Below are 17,506 nucleotides of genomic sequence, written 5' to 3'. Positions count from 1 at the left end.
GGATCAATGAAGCATTTACCTGTGACTTCTAAAAGTGTCCCAGTTTTATTGTTCACATTTACATCTATAATGAATTGACTGTTGTCCATGGAATACAGGGGAATGATACAGTACATTTCCTAGTTACATAACAAATTGTTTTAGATATATTTCTGCAGTGGTAACATCAAGGACATCTTTCATATTTTCATCTATCTCCTTTAATGTTATCCAACAAAAATAAAATTTTTCCATGAAGATTATTAAATACCTCATTCATTCTTCTTTAGTACCTAATTAAATGTGTTCTTAAGAAGCCAGATGCAAGCTTCTAGATATTCTTTCCTAGTGTAATCACATAAGAGAGGCTCAATCCTCCAAGCAGCAGGGTTTGACAATACATGTAAAATGCCAGCTCATTAGAAACAATACCCAAGAGTGATTTGGGGGCAGATCACATCAGTACTCTCGGCTGAGCATAACAAAAGTCAGACACTGAGAATGAAGAGTTTGTGATGTACTATAAACAGTTGAGATACACCAAGCCATTCTTAACCAGTTAGGTTGGTGGAAAATGAAGTGAAAGTGTTAGTCACTCAGTTGTGTCTGACTCTTTGAGACCCCCGTGGACTGTAGCCCGCCAGGCTCCTCTGTCCATGTAATTCTCCAGGCAAGAATCCTGGAGTGGGTCGTTGCTCCCTTCTCCAGGGGATCTTCCTGACCCAGGGATCAAACCCAGGTCTCCTGCGTTGCAGGCAGATTCTTTACTGTCTGAGCCACCGGGGAAGCCCTGGCTTGGTCAGGTCACTTACAAATCCCGGTTCCCAGATAACCAGCGAGGGACGAAGACTGTGAGCAGGCACTGCTAAGAATCAGCCCTCCCAGGCCTTCTAGTGTGACTCTCTTCTGCACACTTTTGTAATAGGACACCATGAGGAGCAAGCACTGTAGACCCACTATAGAAAGAGTAATTAGAGCTGACCCAAGCAGGAAGTGGTTACTTCCTCACGAGTTTAACAACAACATGAACACATGAAAATTATTCCTCCATTTCTTCTGTGATCACTGAAAGTCTTACTGTTCCTTAGTGGTAGGGTCCAGGGCACCTTGAGAGAAATGTTACACAAATGAACGAGGTGTTTCCATTTTAAGACCATCAGTTCCTGTGAGAAAAACAAGAAATGGGGATTTCTTGTTCTGTTCCTTAACTGAATGAAGAAATCCTACCATTGTAATGACTGTGCTGGAACGTTCTCACTGTCCCGTTCATGTGGATATCAGTAGGTTATTTAGTGGTGACCTTTTACAGAGACCAGCTTTTAGGGAAATTACATGGCTGAGAGATTCCTCTGCCCAGAGGCTCACCTGTCACTTTCCTGTGCAGCAGGAGGTCATGGAAATGAGAGCAGTGGGGAGGCTGCCTCTGGAGTGAGTGGCTGGTTGGGAATCACTCCTCCTATAACTGGAGAAGGGAACCTTTATGCTCTTTTAGAGGAAAGCACTACTGAACCCTTTGTATTTCATAATGATGGGCACTGTGGTCTTCAGTGGACTCCCTTGCAAATTGCAGTTCTTATTCCATTCCTCAGGGTCCAGGGTACATTGTTATGATTTTGCCAGAAAAGGCTCTTCTGGCATCTTATCTTCTCAGTGTATGCACATAGATGTGGTAAAGATGGTGTGAAGCTGCTCTGAGGCCCATGAATATAGGGATTTTGTGTAAGTTGCCATGCCTTCTCTCATGCCTGAGCACTAACTTCAGAATAGCTTCCTAGTCCCATGAAATAGGACTGTGAAATAAAAAGGAATAACTGAATCTCTGTCAAGTAAGTAAAAGGTAATACTTTCCCACAAGATTATTTTCATTCATTATCTGACCACTACTACTTTTTTTTTTTTAAATTTGGCTGTGCTGGGTCTTTGTTGTAGCACATGGGATCTTTACTTGTGGCATGTGGGATCTATTCCTTGACCAGTGACTGAACCTATCTCCTGCATCAGGAGTGTGAAGTCTTAGCCACTGGACCACCAGGGGAGTCCCCTGCATCTGACTGCTTCTAGTAGGCTAGATTACTTCAGGACAGTATGGCCAGCTGGGCCTAACCATAAGCTGGATTTACATAGGACTCTTGACCTGTCATGTTTGATGATGGGAGTAGAAGAAAAAACTTCCAGTTCTTCACTGTTTTTTCCCATTAAAACCTCATGCATATGTGACCCTGTGCTTAATGGAGTACTGTGTGATATGGTAGGTATTAAAGGAGATGAGCTTTTCTCATGTAGAACTGACAGTCTTAAAATGGAACTATTTCTTTCATTTGGAGTTGACATTGCTCCAGCATGCTCTGGACCCTACTGTTAGAGAATAATAAGACTTAAGTGATCATAGTAAAAATTTAGAAATAATTTTTGTGTATGTGTTCATGATGCTGTTAAGTTTGTGAGGAAGTGGTAGAGAGTAAGAATTTTCATTATCAGGTCACAGAACAAGTAAATTTCATAACAGCAGCACATGTAAACTTATGGATGGACTACAGATTCCCAGTACTGTCCATCTCACCCATCTTCCTGTACACATATTTGTGATGTTTTAGGACCCAGTGGCCTTTGAGGATGTGGCTGTGAACTTCACCCTGGAGGAGTGGGCTCTGCTGGGGCCTTCACAGAAGAAACTCTACAGAGATGTGATGCGGGAAACTTTGAGTAACCTGGCCTTAATAAGTAAGGATGATGACATTCCTTCACTTAGAGAACAAGTGCCTCCTGCCCATCAATGTTGTTCTCAGATTTGGAACGGGGAAAGGGAAATCTTTGGTAAATAAATCATAGTTTGAGGTCATCATAGACCTGTGAAGTAATAATTTTCCTATAATTTACTGATCTTTTGGGGTCTGCATTTTAGGGGATAAATGGGAGGACCATTACACTGAAGATCAGTACAAAAACCAGGAAAGAAATCTGAGGTGAGTTGTACTTAAAATGGGAAGCAGTGTCCCACATGGGAATCTCATGTCATAAAAATCTAAAAACAAGTGGAAATAAAAGGGCCCAGTTTCAAATTTATTTGTCAGAAAATTTTAACCAAAAATGTTTTCTTATGTCATGGATGTTGTTTCCCAAATAGTTTACTTTGAAACATATTCAGAGACTGCATATATAAATATCACTATGATAATAGCAGTGGTTGAGCTTTCTTACAGAGCATTCAGTATGTTCACTTTTAAAAACTATATAGTGCATAAAACCCTACACTTTCCTTGTAAATGGGAAAATGTAATACTAGTATTTATTATAAAATCATTAAAAAAATCATTAACATGTGTTTCTAATTTCTTTTTTGACAGAAGTCATATATTACAGAGACTCTGTGAAAGTAAAGAAGGTAGTCAATGTGGAGAAAACAGCACCCTTATTCCAAATCTTAATCTGAACACGAAAAATTCTACTAAACCATGGGAATGCAGTATGTGTGGAAAAGTCTTCATGAGTCGTTCATCCCTTAATAGGCACCTGAGATCTCACACTGCACCCAAACCATCCAAGTATCAGGAATATGGAAGGAAGCCTTACAAATGTAGAGTATGTGGGAAAGCCTTCAGTTATCTCCAGCCTTTCCAAAAACATGAAAGTAATCATGGTATAGAAAAATCCTATAAATGTAAAGAATGTGGAAAATCCTTTAGATATCGTCAATCTGTTCGAAAACATGAACGGACTCACACTGGAGAGAAACCCTATCAGTGTAAACAGTGTGGAAAAGCCTTTCGATACCATCAAACCTTTCAAACACATGAAAGAACTCACACAGGAGAGAAACCCTATGAATGTAAGCAATGTGGTAAAGCCCTCAGTTGTCCCAGTTCCTTTCGAAGCCATGAAAGGACTCATACTGGAGAAAAACCCTATGAATGTAAAAAGTGTAGTAAAGCCTTCAGTTGTCCCAGTTCTCTTCGAAAACATGAGAGAACTCATACTGGAGAGAAACCTTATGATTGTAAGGAATGTGGAAAAGCTTTTATTTCTCTTGGAAGTTTTCAAAGACACATGATAACACATACTGGAGTTGGACCTTATAAATGTAAGGACTGTGGGAAAGCATTCAATTGTCCCAGTTCATACAGAATACATGAAAGATCTCACACTGGAGAAAAACCCTATGAATGTAAACAATGTGGTAGAGCCTTCAGTTGTTCCAGTTCATTTCGAACACATGAAAGAACTCACACTGGAGAGAAACCTTATCAATGTAAGGAATGTGGAAAAGCCTTCCATTGGCTCACCACTTTTCAAGTCCACGTGAGAACTCACACTGGCGAGAAACCGTATATATGTAAGCAGTGTGGTAAAGCCCTCAGTTGTCCCACTTCCTTTCGAAGACATGAGCGGACTCACACTGCAGAGAAACCGTATGAATGTAAGCAGTGTGGAAAAACCTTCAGTTCTCCTCTAGGTCTGCAAATACATGAAAGAACTCACACTGGGGAGAAACCCTATAAATGTGAGAAATGTGGGAAAGCATTCGTTTCTCTCACAAGCTTTCGAAGACACATGATGACTCACACTGGAGATGGACCTTATAAATGTACAGAATGTGGGAAAGCATTTAATTGTCCTAGTTCATTTCGAATACATGAAAGAACTCACACAGGAGAGAAACCCTATGATTGTAAGATATGTGGTAAAGCCTTCAGTTGTTCCAGTTATGTTCAAGTACATGAAAGAACTCACACTGGAGAGAAACCCTATGAATGTAAGGAATGTGGGAAGGCATTCATTTACCGCACAACCTTTCGAGGTCACTTGAGAGTGCACACTGGTGAGAAACCATATAAATGTAAAGACTGTGGGAAAGCCTTTAGTCGACCCAGTTCATACAGAAGTCATGAGAGAATTCACACTGGAGAGAAACTTCTTGAATGTAAGCACTGTGGGAAAGCCTTCAATTGGCCCACATCCTTACATAAACATGTCATGAGAATGCACACTAGATAAATTATAACTGATAAATACAGCAGAGTTTTCTAGCTTAACAAACACATTCAAAGTCTTGTTAAAACTACTAGAGATAAATGCTGTAAAGTGTAAATAACATGGGAAAGCCTGATATGGATTAATTCACATATAATAGTACTCCAGAAAATTCACATGAAAAAAATGTTTTAAAAGTTAAAAATATATCCTCTTTATTAGTGGCTTGTTCTGAAACTCAGCCTTTAGTTATGGATTCTACTTGTTAACTTTGCAACTGAAGACTGAGTTGAAACAATTCTGTAAGAACTCTTTAAGCAATAGTACTTAGCAAGCTTAGTGGGTAGTATATTTCCTTAAACTAGCTTATAGAATTTTTGTCTTTCCATTTTGAAATCTGTTGGCACCATGGGTGAACTGGAATATAATGTAATGTGCCAACATTATATAATGTGCCAAAATATATAACTTTTAAATTGTTCTGTAAGTAAAGGGGTCATGGAATAATGACACTGGTAGTTGTTGGGATTTTCCTATTGGCTTGCTGTGGCAGGTACTGGGTATTTCTTACCCACTGTAAATATTCCTCTTTCATTAGAAAAACTTTTGTCAAAAGTATCTTTTTCCGTTTTCCTTGCTAATAAATAGTTGGCATAAAGTTGTAAGTATGCAAAGTTTATCATAATCTTATTTGACTTAAGTTAACACCTTTTCTCTCAACTCTTGTCATTCCATCTGACTGTGATTTGGGTAATCAGCTTCACATTAAGAAAAGAGACCCATGTTGACATCATCTGCATACTTCAATGAAGCAGCTTTACATTGTTTGCGAGCTTGGTTATTTTATATTTAATTTATAACTACAACACCTTTGCACTGTAGTGACATTTTTTCCCCCAAGAGCACATTAAAAATCCTCCTACAGTATTCTGATATCACCATTTAGGGTCTCTTTTACCCATAATGTAGTTAGAATAATTACATGATATCTCTGAAGTCAACTAGTGGCATTACCATCCCTCCATATTCAGCACCTACTATGTGCCTGTGCTGTGAATACAACAGTGAACATAACTGATGTGGTTTCTCCTCTCACAGGGTTTCAAGTCTATGAGATTAAAAAGCTAGAAATGTCATGCTATTAACATTTAAACTTTTATTTATTTTTGTAATAACACTAACAGACCAGTAAGTCTTTATATTTGTGGAAAGAAGAGAGACCTGTGACAGGACCATAAAACATAGAATTAGAGATGGTCTCTTGGAGTGTGTTCTGTCAACATGAGTAATATGCTGTGACCTACATTTTCTAGAACCTGTTCTTTTTAGGGTTCCATGTTAGAATTCACCACTAGCCTCCCTTGCATGACATCTGGAAGGCAAAGTGAAGAAGACCTTAGTTTTTGAGCCACATAGGAGTTTCATATATACCTGGTTCCAGCCCGTTTTCCTGATTCTTGGCCTAGCCAGTCCAAAGTATCCTGGTTACCCCCACCTACATGACTTCCACTTTCTCAGACCTGTTCCACAACAAAGATCCACCACAGTTTGGATTCTCCTGTAAGTGCTCATGTGTCCACTGGGCAACAAATTTAAGACTGTTGTGGTTGAGAAAGTTTTGTGATGCACTGACTCCCCTCTTCTCTATATTGTATTTGTATAAGGTCTAATTTGAGTAGAAAATACTTGGTTCTGTTGATCCTGCTAGTGACCAAGTGCTCCTGATTCCACAACAATAGCTATGATGGTGCAATCAGAAGGAACCACATGATCCTGCTGTGTGTGCCTCTGTGCGCTGCTCAGTGATACCTGTGACCCAGTCCTTCCATGTGAGAATCAGCACCTTCCTCTTATCAGATAAACTGTGGCTATTTCCAGTTACTCATAGTTAGTTGAACATAATTCCTCAGTACATTTTCAGTTATATTTAATTGTATGTGACTGAAACGATGTTCCTTTTTTGTTTGTTTTTTAGGTCTAATGCTTCTGTAGATTCTTCTTAAGAGCTGTTTTATTAACTTGCAAAAAACTTCTATACTAACAAATATTAGGATATATTGAAACATCCCATTGTAATTGTGGATTTTTACATCAACTTGGTGTTTTTTTCAGGTTAATTGTTAAACATTTTGACTCAGTATTATCATGTATATTTTTCTTTAGGAAGATTTTATTTTTCCACAGTCACAACTTTTGTCATGAAATGGATTTCTCATTTGTTCTTAATTAAAGTTTTTGATCTTTTTTTGTTAGTGCCTTCTTACCAGAAACTACCAGGTTGAAGGGGATATGTGTATACCTGTAGCTGATTCATTTCACTGTACTGAAGCAGCTAACCCAGCACTGTAAAGCAACTATACTCCAATAAGAAAATAAAATTTAATTTTAAAAAAACTACCACGTTCATACTTGTATTCAAATAGAAGGGTGGAACAAATCATAATAAGGATGGCCACAAACCATAAATGGTAATAGTTGTATCAGTAAGAGAATGTCCAAAAAGTCGTCTTACAGGATTTGGACTTGTGTTAGGTATTATCTCCTTTTCGAAATTTCAAATCAACTGAGGCTTTATGAGTTTTGATAAATTGTCAAGAACACAAACCTAACAAGGGATAGAGACAGGGTTACTATCCTAAGCAAGGCTTTCTTGCTCAGAAACCATGCTCTTGATGCTCGTTTTTCAGCATCACTCTTCTACTAGGCACTGTAGGCTCAGAACATACACAATTTAGCATAGATAGGGCGCTGTGCACTCCAGACATATGGGCATGAAACAAGTTCTTGAAATCCTGGTACTCAAATTTCTGGGGGGAAAGAGATGGTTAATATAACAGCACAGTCTGGGTTTATAAATGAAAGTTAGGGCTGTGAAGAAAGTAAACAACGCAGACTTACATGGTGGTATAATGGATAAGAATCTGCCTGCCAATGAAGAGGGTGTGGGTTCAATCCCTGGTCCGGGAAGATCCCACATGTCTCAGAGTAACTAACCCCGGGTGCCACAACTACTGAAACCGGCACGTCTAGAGCCTGGCACCACAACAAAGAGCAGTCGCCACTCGTCGGAACTAGAGAAACCCTGCGTGCAGCAACAAAAGACCCAGCACAACCAAAAAAAAATTTAAGTAAACAATGCTCTAGGATAATAAGGACACTGGGAATGTGTGTCTGTGGAGGGCCGGGGCCTCAAAAGTGAGGATGTCATCACAGATCATTTTTTATTTCCACCATCTTGCATCTTAAACACTCTTTGAGGAACTGCTTGGGTGCAGATGTAAAAAGTGTTGAGGGGGCAATATTGACAGTCCTCCAATCCTAGAATTAACAGTAATAATTTTCCATAAAGATAGAGACATGGTTCATCTTCATTTTTGCCATAGTTAAAATTTTTACTGCATGCAATAGTAACCATGAGTCTTTATTGCATGTGATAGTAATCATACTTAACAGAATGAAGAATTAAAGACCTGGAGAGAAAGGACTTAGCCCCCAACAGGCCTTTCTTGCAACCCCACCCTAATTAGGAAGCACCCTCTAAGGCTGCACCTGCCCTCTGCCTACACACAATAGGAGAGAAGTGAGAGGGCTCTCAGGATCTGTCTTTAATTCAAGCATATTTGCACCCTTTATTACATATCATTAGGCCACTGCCAATGGTCTAGCTGTTTGATCTCACCACCAAGAACAACTTCTTATCCAAGGTCACCCCTTTACAGATAAAGAACTCATAACATCTTGCCTCACAATTACCCAAACATAAGTTCAGGTCACAAACATCCATGCACATAATAAAACCTCAAAGCTTCAGAGGCTCATTTCAGTACACAAGAAACTGACTTGAGTTTCTGAGACACATACCTACATCTCAGACCTGATACTATATATGACCTTGGCCCAAATATGCTAGCAAATCTGGAAAACTCAGCAGTGGCCACAGGACTGGAAAAGGTCAGTTTTCATTCCAATCCCAAAGAAAGGCAATGCCAAAGAATGCTCAAACTACTGCACAATTGCACTCATCTCACACGCTAGTAAAGTAATGCTCAAAATTCTCCAAGCCAGGCTTCAACAGTACATGAACCATGAATGTCCAGATTTCAAGCTGGATTTAGAAAAGGCAGAGGAACTAGAGATCAAATTGCCAACATCTGTTGCATTATCAAAAACACAAAAGAGTTCCAGAAAAACATCTATTTCTGCTTTATTGACTATGCCAAAGCCTTTGACTGTGTGGATCACCACAAACTGTGGAAAATTCTTAAAGAGATGGTAATACCAGAGCACCTGACCTGCCTCCTGAGAAATCTGTACGCAGGTCAGGAAGCAACAGTTAGAACTGGACATGGAAAAACAGACTGGTTCCAGATTGGGAAAGGAGTACGTCAGGCTGTATACTGTCACCCTGTTTATTTAACTTATATTCAGAGAACATCATGAGAACACTGAGCTGGATGAAGCACAAGCTGGAATCAAGATTGCCTGGAGAAATATCAATAATCTCAGATATGCAGATGACACCACCCTTACGGAAGAAAGAGAAGAAGAACTAAAGAGCCTCTTGATGAAAGTGAAAGAGAAAAGTGAAAAAGTTGGCTTAAAGCTCAACATTCAGAAAACTAAAATCATGGTATCCGGTCCCACCACTTCATGGGAAATAGATGGGGAAACAATAGAAATAGTGATGGACTTTATTTTTGGGCTCCAAAATCACTGCAGATGGTGATTGCAACCATGAAATTAAAAAACACTTGCTCCTTGGAAGAAAAGTTATGACTAACCTAGACAGCATATTAAAAAGCAGAGACATTACTTTGCCAACAAGGTCAATGTAGTCGAAGCTATGGTTTTTCATAGAGTTGGACTGTAAAGAAAGCTGAGCGGCGAAGAATTGATGCTTTTGAACTGTGGTGTTGGAAAAGACTCTTGAGAGTCCCTTAGACTGCAAGGAGATCAAACCAGTCAATCCTAAAGGAAATCAGTCCTGAATATTCATTGTAAGGACTGATGCTGAAGCTGAATCTCCAATACTTTGGCCCCCTGGTGGGAAGAGCTGACTTATTGGAAAAGACCCTGATGCTGGGAAAGACTGAAAGTGGGAGGAGAAGGGGACAACAGAGGATGAGATAGTTGGATGGCATCACCAACTCAATGGACATGAGTTTGAGTAAACTCCGGGAGTTGGTGATGGACAGGGAGGCCTGCAGTCCATGGGGTCGCAAAGAGTCAGACACGACTAAGTGACTAAACTGAACTGAACAGGACATCCATAAAACAGAAAAAACATTGAGAGGTCTCTGCCCTAAGGGCCTAGATACAATGCTGGGACCCCGTCTATGTTGGTGAACTTACCAACAAATGCACCTTATTCCACATTTTGAAACTCCACTGGCAATAAAATTGATGGACTTACTTTCCAAACTAGGGGTGGGAGGTCCATAGAGCTGATGGCAAACAAACTTTATAGGACCCCTCCCCAGACATCTTTTGCAGGAGCTACTCATTATGCTCTGGCCATGGCAGATGCTTGTATAGGCATATTTCTCATCTGTGTCACCAGATTTCTGAAGCCAAAGGCAAGAACTCACCAACATATTCCTATTGCCTTCAGTGTTCCGACATTTTTGTTGTGTTCAATTAATTTTTTAAAATATGCAACACTGGGCTCTTCTAAAAATGTATGGGGGGGGGTGGTCTGGAAAAGATTACTACTATCTGCACCATTCTGAATATTAATGGAAACTGCTACTTCCCCAGGAGGTACCTGCCTCTTAACCAGTTAACCCATGGAGCCCCTGGTAAGAGAACCACTCCACAGGGCTTTCTCCTACTGCTGTCTTCCAGCGTTCAACCACGACCCTGATAACCACCCCTTACCTTTTTTTTTTTTTTGCAGGCTGTTTTATTTTTAATTTTTATTATTTTTTCCATTTATTTATAACCCCTTACCTTTAATTATATGCCAGTATCACTCACTGTAACATAAGTTACATGTACTCATCATTTCATACCCTCTGACGGAAGAAATTTTCACATAATGAGGTACAGGGATGATTTAACTTGAAATTTATGCTAACTAAAATACTCTGTCTTGGACTTCCCTGGTGGTCGAGTGGTTGAGAATCTTTCTGCCGATGCAGGGGACACAGGTTCAATCCCTGATCCAGGAAGATCCCACATGCCGCAGGACAACTCAGTGTATCCACCTCACTACTGAGCCCACACTCTAGAGCCCGCGCTCTGCCACAGAGCAGCCTCTGCCTGCCGCAACTAGAGAGCGCGCACGTGCAGCGCGAAGACCCAGCACCGCCAGAACTAAACTAAAAAACACTGTCTTAGAGCCTGTCAAACATACGTTGTACATCTGCTTTACCTATTAATGAAGCATGTCCCTCATCTTCCAGTCATACAAAGGATTAAGCCAGAACCCACCACAGTCACCCACTGAAGGGTACTGAGGATGGGAAAAACAGGATGAAACATTCTATTCTTTGCATAAAGGGGCTCCTAGATAAGATGCATATTTAAGAATTTCAAGGATCCCAGATTCCTGCATATCCCCATAGATGAAAAATCACTAAAAGCATTAACTCGAGATGTCTGTTCTTTGTGATTAGCAGTAATCTTTTACCAAAACATGCTTGTCTACATGTATTTCCCAGCCAAAAAAAAAAAAAATGTATGTACTGGTCCTCCACTACCTCTTAGTAGCTCTGAGGAGGCTGCTCCAGAGAGTTGTTTCCTGGGCAACAGTCCTCAGTTTGGCTTGAATAAAACTCTTCTCTATTCTTATTATAGATTATTTATTGATTACTTGCATCAACACCTCCAACAGCATAACCTGACCTGCCCATATGCCTAACACTTCACAACTCCACCAAGATAATGTTAGAGACCCTCCACATTTCAGATAAATTTTAGCTAATACTGTACAGTGGGGGAGGGAGGCTTCCCAGGCAGTTCAGTGGTAAGGAATCCACCTGCCAATGCAAGGAGACACACGAGACACAGGTTCAATCCCTGGGTCAGAAAGATCCCCTGGAGAAGGAAACGGCAACCCACTCCAGTATTCTTGCCTTGGAGAACCCCAGGGACAGAGGAGACTGGCGGGCTACGGTCCACAGGGTCGCAAAGAGTCGGACTCGGCCGAGCACACACGCACCAGCACCCACCATACACTGGGGACCTCAATCAAGGGCCGGCCTCCAACGGCTCCCTGTGCTTCTATTGGGGAAACACACTGGTACACCCACCCTGGCCAGGTACCACACTAGCCATTGTCATGAGGTATTTTATGACAGGAGGTCCTGGCAAGGAACATGGAACTAACAAGCCACCACCGGCCGCAAGAGTTCAGGCAAGGTCAAAATGAGATGCCACGTGTCTTACCACCTCCCAGAATTCTCCTTGCTGGCATCCATCTTGGCTGAGCGATATGTGCACCCCTTGGAAAGACCCTGAGTCAGAATGATTGGCTGGAGACAACCCAGAAACTAATCCCATCACCATAAAACCCGAGACTGTGAGCCATGTGTCATAGCAGTTCTCCTGGCTTTCCTTACCCTACTGCTTTCTGCCCAGGGGTCCCTTCCCAATAAAGTCTCTTACTTTGTCAGCACATGTGTCTCCTTGGACAATTCATTTCCAAGTGTTAAATAAGAGGCCACTCTTAGGCCCTGGAAGGGGCCTCGCTTCCTGCAACACTTCTGTTTATATTCCTCCTTTACACATTGTAAAATACTCTATGCTGTTTAGGGCAACTTATGCCATACTCTCTAAAAATCTCCACCTTTCTATCAACACCCCAAACTTTAATATGTCAAAATATCAGAGGACTAATTTTAAGTATTTTTAAATTTTCTGTGTATTATGATATTTTGGTATCTTACAAAACCTTTCTGGCTGGGAAGAAACCATCCCTTCCAGGGCTGGACATTTTAAGAGAGAGCAAACAGCCCAGCTAGAAGCGCACCTTTGATGTGCAAACTAACAAATTCAAAGCCAGACCTCCTCCATCTGGCCTCTACTCACCCTCTCCCTCCCTCCCCAGCAATATTTCCCATCTTAATCATCCCAGGACCAGGGCCAGGCAACTAGGGACCACCCCTGTAGTCCAAAGCCCACCAAAATTATTCAAGCTAGCCAATCCTAAATGGCTCACTCTGCCCTGCCTCGCTTCCCAATAAAGGCTGCCCCCCAACCCCGAGTCTTTCGCCTCCTGACTGCCCTTGTATCTTTCCCACGTGGCCCTGCATGGGATATTGTGGCATGTGCACCTCCTGTCTCTAGGACGTGTACAGTGTGAGCGCCCCACTACAAGGTACATTGTTTACTGTAACATAAGCACCTGACTTTAAGCTTTAGACAGCTGAGGCACCCATTTCAAAGACATCAATTTTCATTTGAGTTATTTTTACTTTAGACTTGCGGCCTTAAGAGGCTCTGCTGTGTCTTCCTAAGCAAGGACCAAGGCGGGGGTGTGGTCAGGGCAGGAGACATAGGTGCAAGTTCTCATTAGTTTGGCTTCACTTGAAAAAATGCTTTCAAGAAACTGCCAGTGAAATGAAAGACTGAATTACCCAATCGTGAAGAAAAGAAACTTGCTCTTCCTGGCCACAAGGTGTCCTCAGGCATCTGAGAACCTAGTGCAAGTATCTGGAGGACTGACCCAGAGACACATGCTACACAGGCTGATTGCCTAGTGCTCTAAGCACTGGGTGGTTTTAGACTGTTGGAGGGAGAAACCCAGACATGTAAGAGTTGAACCGAGTCAAGGGTAACTCCTTGGGGAGTCGGACTAAGAAGCTGAACGCATTTGATTCATCATACTGTCCTCAGAGTTGTTCAGGGGCTTCCCTGGTGATCCAGGGGCTAACTCTCTGCTCTCCCAATGCAAGGGGTCTGGGTTCCCTGCCTGGTCTGGGAACTAGATCCCACATGCTACAACTAAGATTCTGCATGCAACTCAAGAAGAAAATGGCCACCCATTCCAGTATTCTTGCCTGGGAAATCCCATGAACAGAGGAGCCTGGCGGGCTACAGTCCATGGGGTTGCAAGAGTCAGACACGACTTAGCAGCTAAACTACCACCAAAGATCCCATGTGCCTCAATTAAGACTTGGCGTGGTCAAAATAGATAGATAGAAATAAATATTTTTTTCAAGTTGGTTAGATCATATCTAAATTAGGCAACCAAATCAAGAATGGGAAGTCATGCCTCAAAGGCTCAACAGCTCCTTGACAATCACCTATGGGAACCTCAGCTGTGTTTATATGCAACACTTAAGGATCTGACACTTCCAAGTATTTTTTGTTTTTACTTCCAAGTATTTAAATAAATGGCAAGTCAAACAATAACTTCTCCCTGAGATGGCCCAAAATGAGGCACTTTTGACACCTAAATTGGTTTATTTGGGCGCTCAATTAGAAAAAGCTAGTAGGGACTTCCCTGGTGGTCTGGTGGTTAAGAATCCGCCTTGCAGTGCAGGGGGTGTGAGTTTGATCCCTGGCCAGGGAACTAAGACCTCACATGCCTTGGAGCAACTAAGCCCACTGCAACTACTAAAACTCACACCACAACTAGAGTCTGTGCACCTCAAGGAAAGACCCCACACTTTGCAACTACAACCTGATGCAGTCAAGTAAATATTTAAGTATTTTTTTTAAAAAAGAAAGCAAACAGAAAAAAAAACAAGCAAACAGGCAAAAATCTGTCAGTGCAAACAAAGGTTGAGAGACACTATTTTTTATTATTTCAAAAGATTTGAAAAGACATTGCAAACAACACTCTAGCATGGCTCCAGAGAGTTTTATGGACCATTGGAAGATCCAATACTACACTCTATTTCTTTTTTTTTTTTTCTTTAACACTATTTCCTTTTAAAGAAGGATTAGATGAAGAATAGGCATGACTTTTTAAAAGATATGAACTTGATTAGCCTACTCTGCATTCTAATGTGTTTGTCACTACTGGTGACCAACTCGCCAAAACCTTACAGAAAGGAGAAAAAGAAAGCTGCCACATTATGAAACCACCCGGCCCAAATTTCAGTCCATTTTGAAAAGAACCACATCTGTTTTTAAAGCAAAAAAACCTGGACACTGTAAAAGAGACTGCCATGTGCGACTTCCCTGGCAGTCCAGTGGTTCCAATGCAGAGGGCTCAGGGTTCAATTGTTGGTCAGGGAACTAAGATCCCACATGCGGTGTGACAAGGCCAAAAATAAAATTAAAAAAGACTGCCACAGGTTTAAATTAGATTCAGGACATGATTCGTTTAATATGGAACAGGGGTGCTCTAAGGACTACGAGAAGGTATTCCCTCTCCTCACAAACACCTCAGGGGAAACTGAAATAACATTCAGAGGGGCAACTTCTAAATTCTAAGGCCCTTGTAGACATGGGGGCAACCTTATCCATTCTCAGCCCTACCCTCATTCATTGCCCTCTCCCTCAGAGTAAACAGTCAATTCAAATGACAGGTGTTTCTAATTTACCTATGCGTTTTAAAATCAGAAACATAATATTCCAGTTAGAACTGTCTCAGGAAGACACGTGTTCCTTTTGGTGAAATGGGCTCCAGTTCATTTGATAGGATGAGCCCTTTGAGAGCCATGTAATGCCCATGATGCCTGAAGGGTGAAGGGATGTTAGAGTTAGAAAACTCCAGTGCAGACCAGAGCATAATGACCAAGAAAATGACGGCTGGGAGAACAAAAGCTCAGACAGATAAGGGGAAATGGACGACTCAGTTAAAAGTGCCTGAGGAATTATGGTCACTGTCCTCCTCAGAATTTGGGAAAATCAAGTTAGCCACTTCAATCAGAATAACTACTGATGGGGCTTCCCTGGCAGTGCAGTGGTTAGGGTGCCTCACTTTCACTTCAGTGGGCACGAGTTTGATGCCTGGTGGGGTAACTAAGATCTAACACGCTGCTCAGCAGAGCCAAAAATAAATAAAAAGCAACTGAAAAATAACAACAATTATCGACAATCCCAAGCCTCTACCCAGTATTTGGCAATAACTATTTAGTTTTTTTTCCTAAATATTTATTTACTTGCCTGTGCCAGGTCTTCATTTAGGCCTAGAGAAATCCAGTTCCCTGACCAGGGATGGAACCTGGGCCCCTTACACTGTGAGTGCAGGCTTAGCCCACCAGGGAAGTCCCAACAAAACCTATTTAGACCAGAGGCATTCTTGTTCTTCAGAAATTCCTTGAGAATGAACTTACAGTTCCTCATACTAGTCCTTGAAATACCCCCATTTTGCTGGCAAGAAAGTCAAATGCAAAAGGACCTGAGAGTTATAAATAACATTGTGATTCCTCGCCACCCTGTGGTTCCTAATCCTCACACCCTACTCTCAGCCATTCCAGCAGACATCTGTTATTTTGCAGTAAGAGATCTATGCAGTGTGTTCTTTAGTATTCTGGTGTAAAAGAAGAGCCAATGTCTTTTTGACTTTACATGAGGAGACCATCTGAACACCTAGATGCCACAAGAAAATAACGAAAGCCCTACTTATTTTTCTCAAATACTTAAAGCTGACTGGGCTGATGGACACTTTCCTAATGACTGTTTTAACTCATTATGTAGATGATTTGCTTTTGTGGTATAGAACTGAACAGAGAAACTGCGCTCTGTTACAAGAGTTAGCCTCTAAGGGACATAAGGTGTCCAAAGAAGAACTGTTAACTGACTCTCAACAAATTAAGGAAATCCTGGCTTCCTCGCTTCCCAGAACAAAGCAGCAGCTCAGAGGGCCTTCCCTGGTGGTTCAGTGGTTCAGAATCCGCCTGCCAGTGTGGGGGACACAGGTTTGATCCTTGGTCCTGCAATGAGAAGCCCGAGCACCACAACTAGAGAGCAGCCCCCACTAACTGCAACTCGAGAAAGCCTGCACACGGCAGCGAAGACTCAGCACTGCCAAAAGCAACTTTTTTTTTTAATTTGGAAAAAAAAAGAAAGAAAGAAACAGCAGAGAGGATTTCTAGGTCTGACTGCATACTGTAGGAACTGGGTATCTAATTTGTCCCTCATGCCCCAATTCCTCTGTGTGTTACTAAAATTCTAACAGACCAGTTAGACTTGAACTAATGTCTAAAGTCTAACGGCGGCACGGTGCTGGGGCGGCGGTGAGGAGATACCCCATGTCCAAGGACAAAGGAGAAGTCCCAGCAAGACGGTAGGAGGAGCCAATTCAGGTTTAGAGTCAAACCCCATTCCCACCAGAGACGCTCAGAGGGCTCAGACAAACCTTGCGCACACCAGGACCCAGGGACCCCACAGAGACTGAGGCAGAACTGTGTCTGAGCGTCTCCTGTGGAGGTGTGGGGCAGCAGTGGACTGCGGCAGGGACCGGGCTCTGGGTGCAGCAGACCTGGGTATGGCATAAGCCCTCTTGGCGGAGGTCTCCATTAACCCCACCACAGAGCTTCCAGAGGAGAAGGCAATGGCACCCCACTCCAGTGTGCTTGCCTGGAAACTCCCATGGACAGGGGAGCCTGGTGGGCTGCAGTCCATACGGTTGCTGAGAGTCAGATATGACTGAGCGACTTCA

At 41.9% G+C, this 17,506-nt stretch overlaps 1 protein-coding gene and 1 long non-coding RNA gene across 11 annotated transcripts in view; one reads left to right on the top strand and one right to left on the bottom strand.

Moving 5' to 3' along the window:
* LOC110149499 (zinc finger protein 791-like) overlaps nt 1–5,615 on the top strand; it is a 62,037-nt gene extending 56,422 nt beyond the window's left edge. For 8 of the 10 annotated variants that reach the window (XM_070463598.1, XM_070463616.1, XM_020911942.2 and 5 more), the window contains 3 exons: nt 2,574–2,793; nt 2,882–2,942; nt 3,324–5,615. In XM_070463598.1, coding sequence (XP_070319699.1) covers nt 2,574–2,793; nt 2,882–2,942; nt 3,324–4,971 — 1,929 coding nt within the window. In that variant the 3' untranslated portion in view covers nt 4,972–5,615. The remainder of the gene's footprint in view (nt 1–2,573; nt 2,794–2,881; nt 2,943–3,323) is intronic. The other 2 variants (XM_070463625.1, XM_070463636.1) reach the window with 2 other exon arrangements.
* The window catches only part of LOC110149501 (uncharacterized), a 30,835-nt gene that overhangs the window by 1,027 nt on the left and 12,302 nt on the right, over nt 1–17,506 (bottom strand). The gene's annotated exons all lie outside the window — the stretch shown is intronic.

This window comes from Odocoileus virginianus, chromosome 3, assembly GCF_023699985.2.
Source record: "Odocoileus virginianus isolate 20LAN1187 ecotype Illinois chromosome 3, Ovbor_1.2, whole genome shotgun sequence".
NCBI classification, from domain to species: domain Eukaryota; kingdom Metazoa; phylum Chordata; class Mammalia; order Artiodactyla; family Cervidae; genus Odocoileus; species Odocoileus virginianus.
The sequence above is the reverse complement of the archived record's forward strand: the minus strand, read 5'-3'. Positions and strand labels throughout refer to the sequence as shown.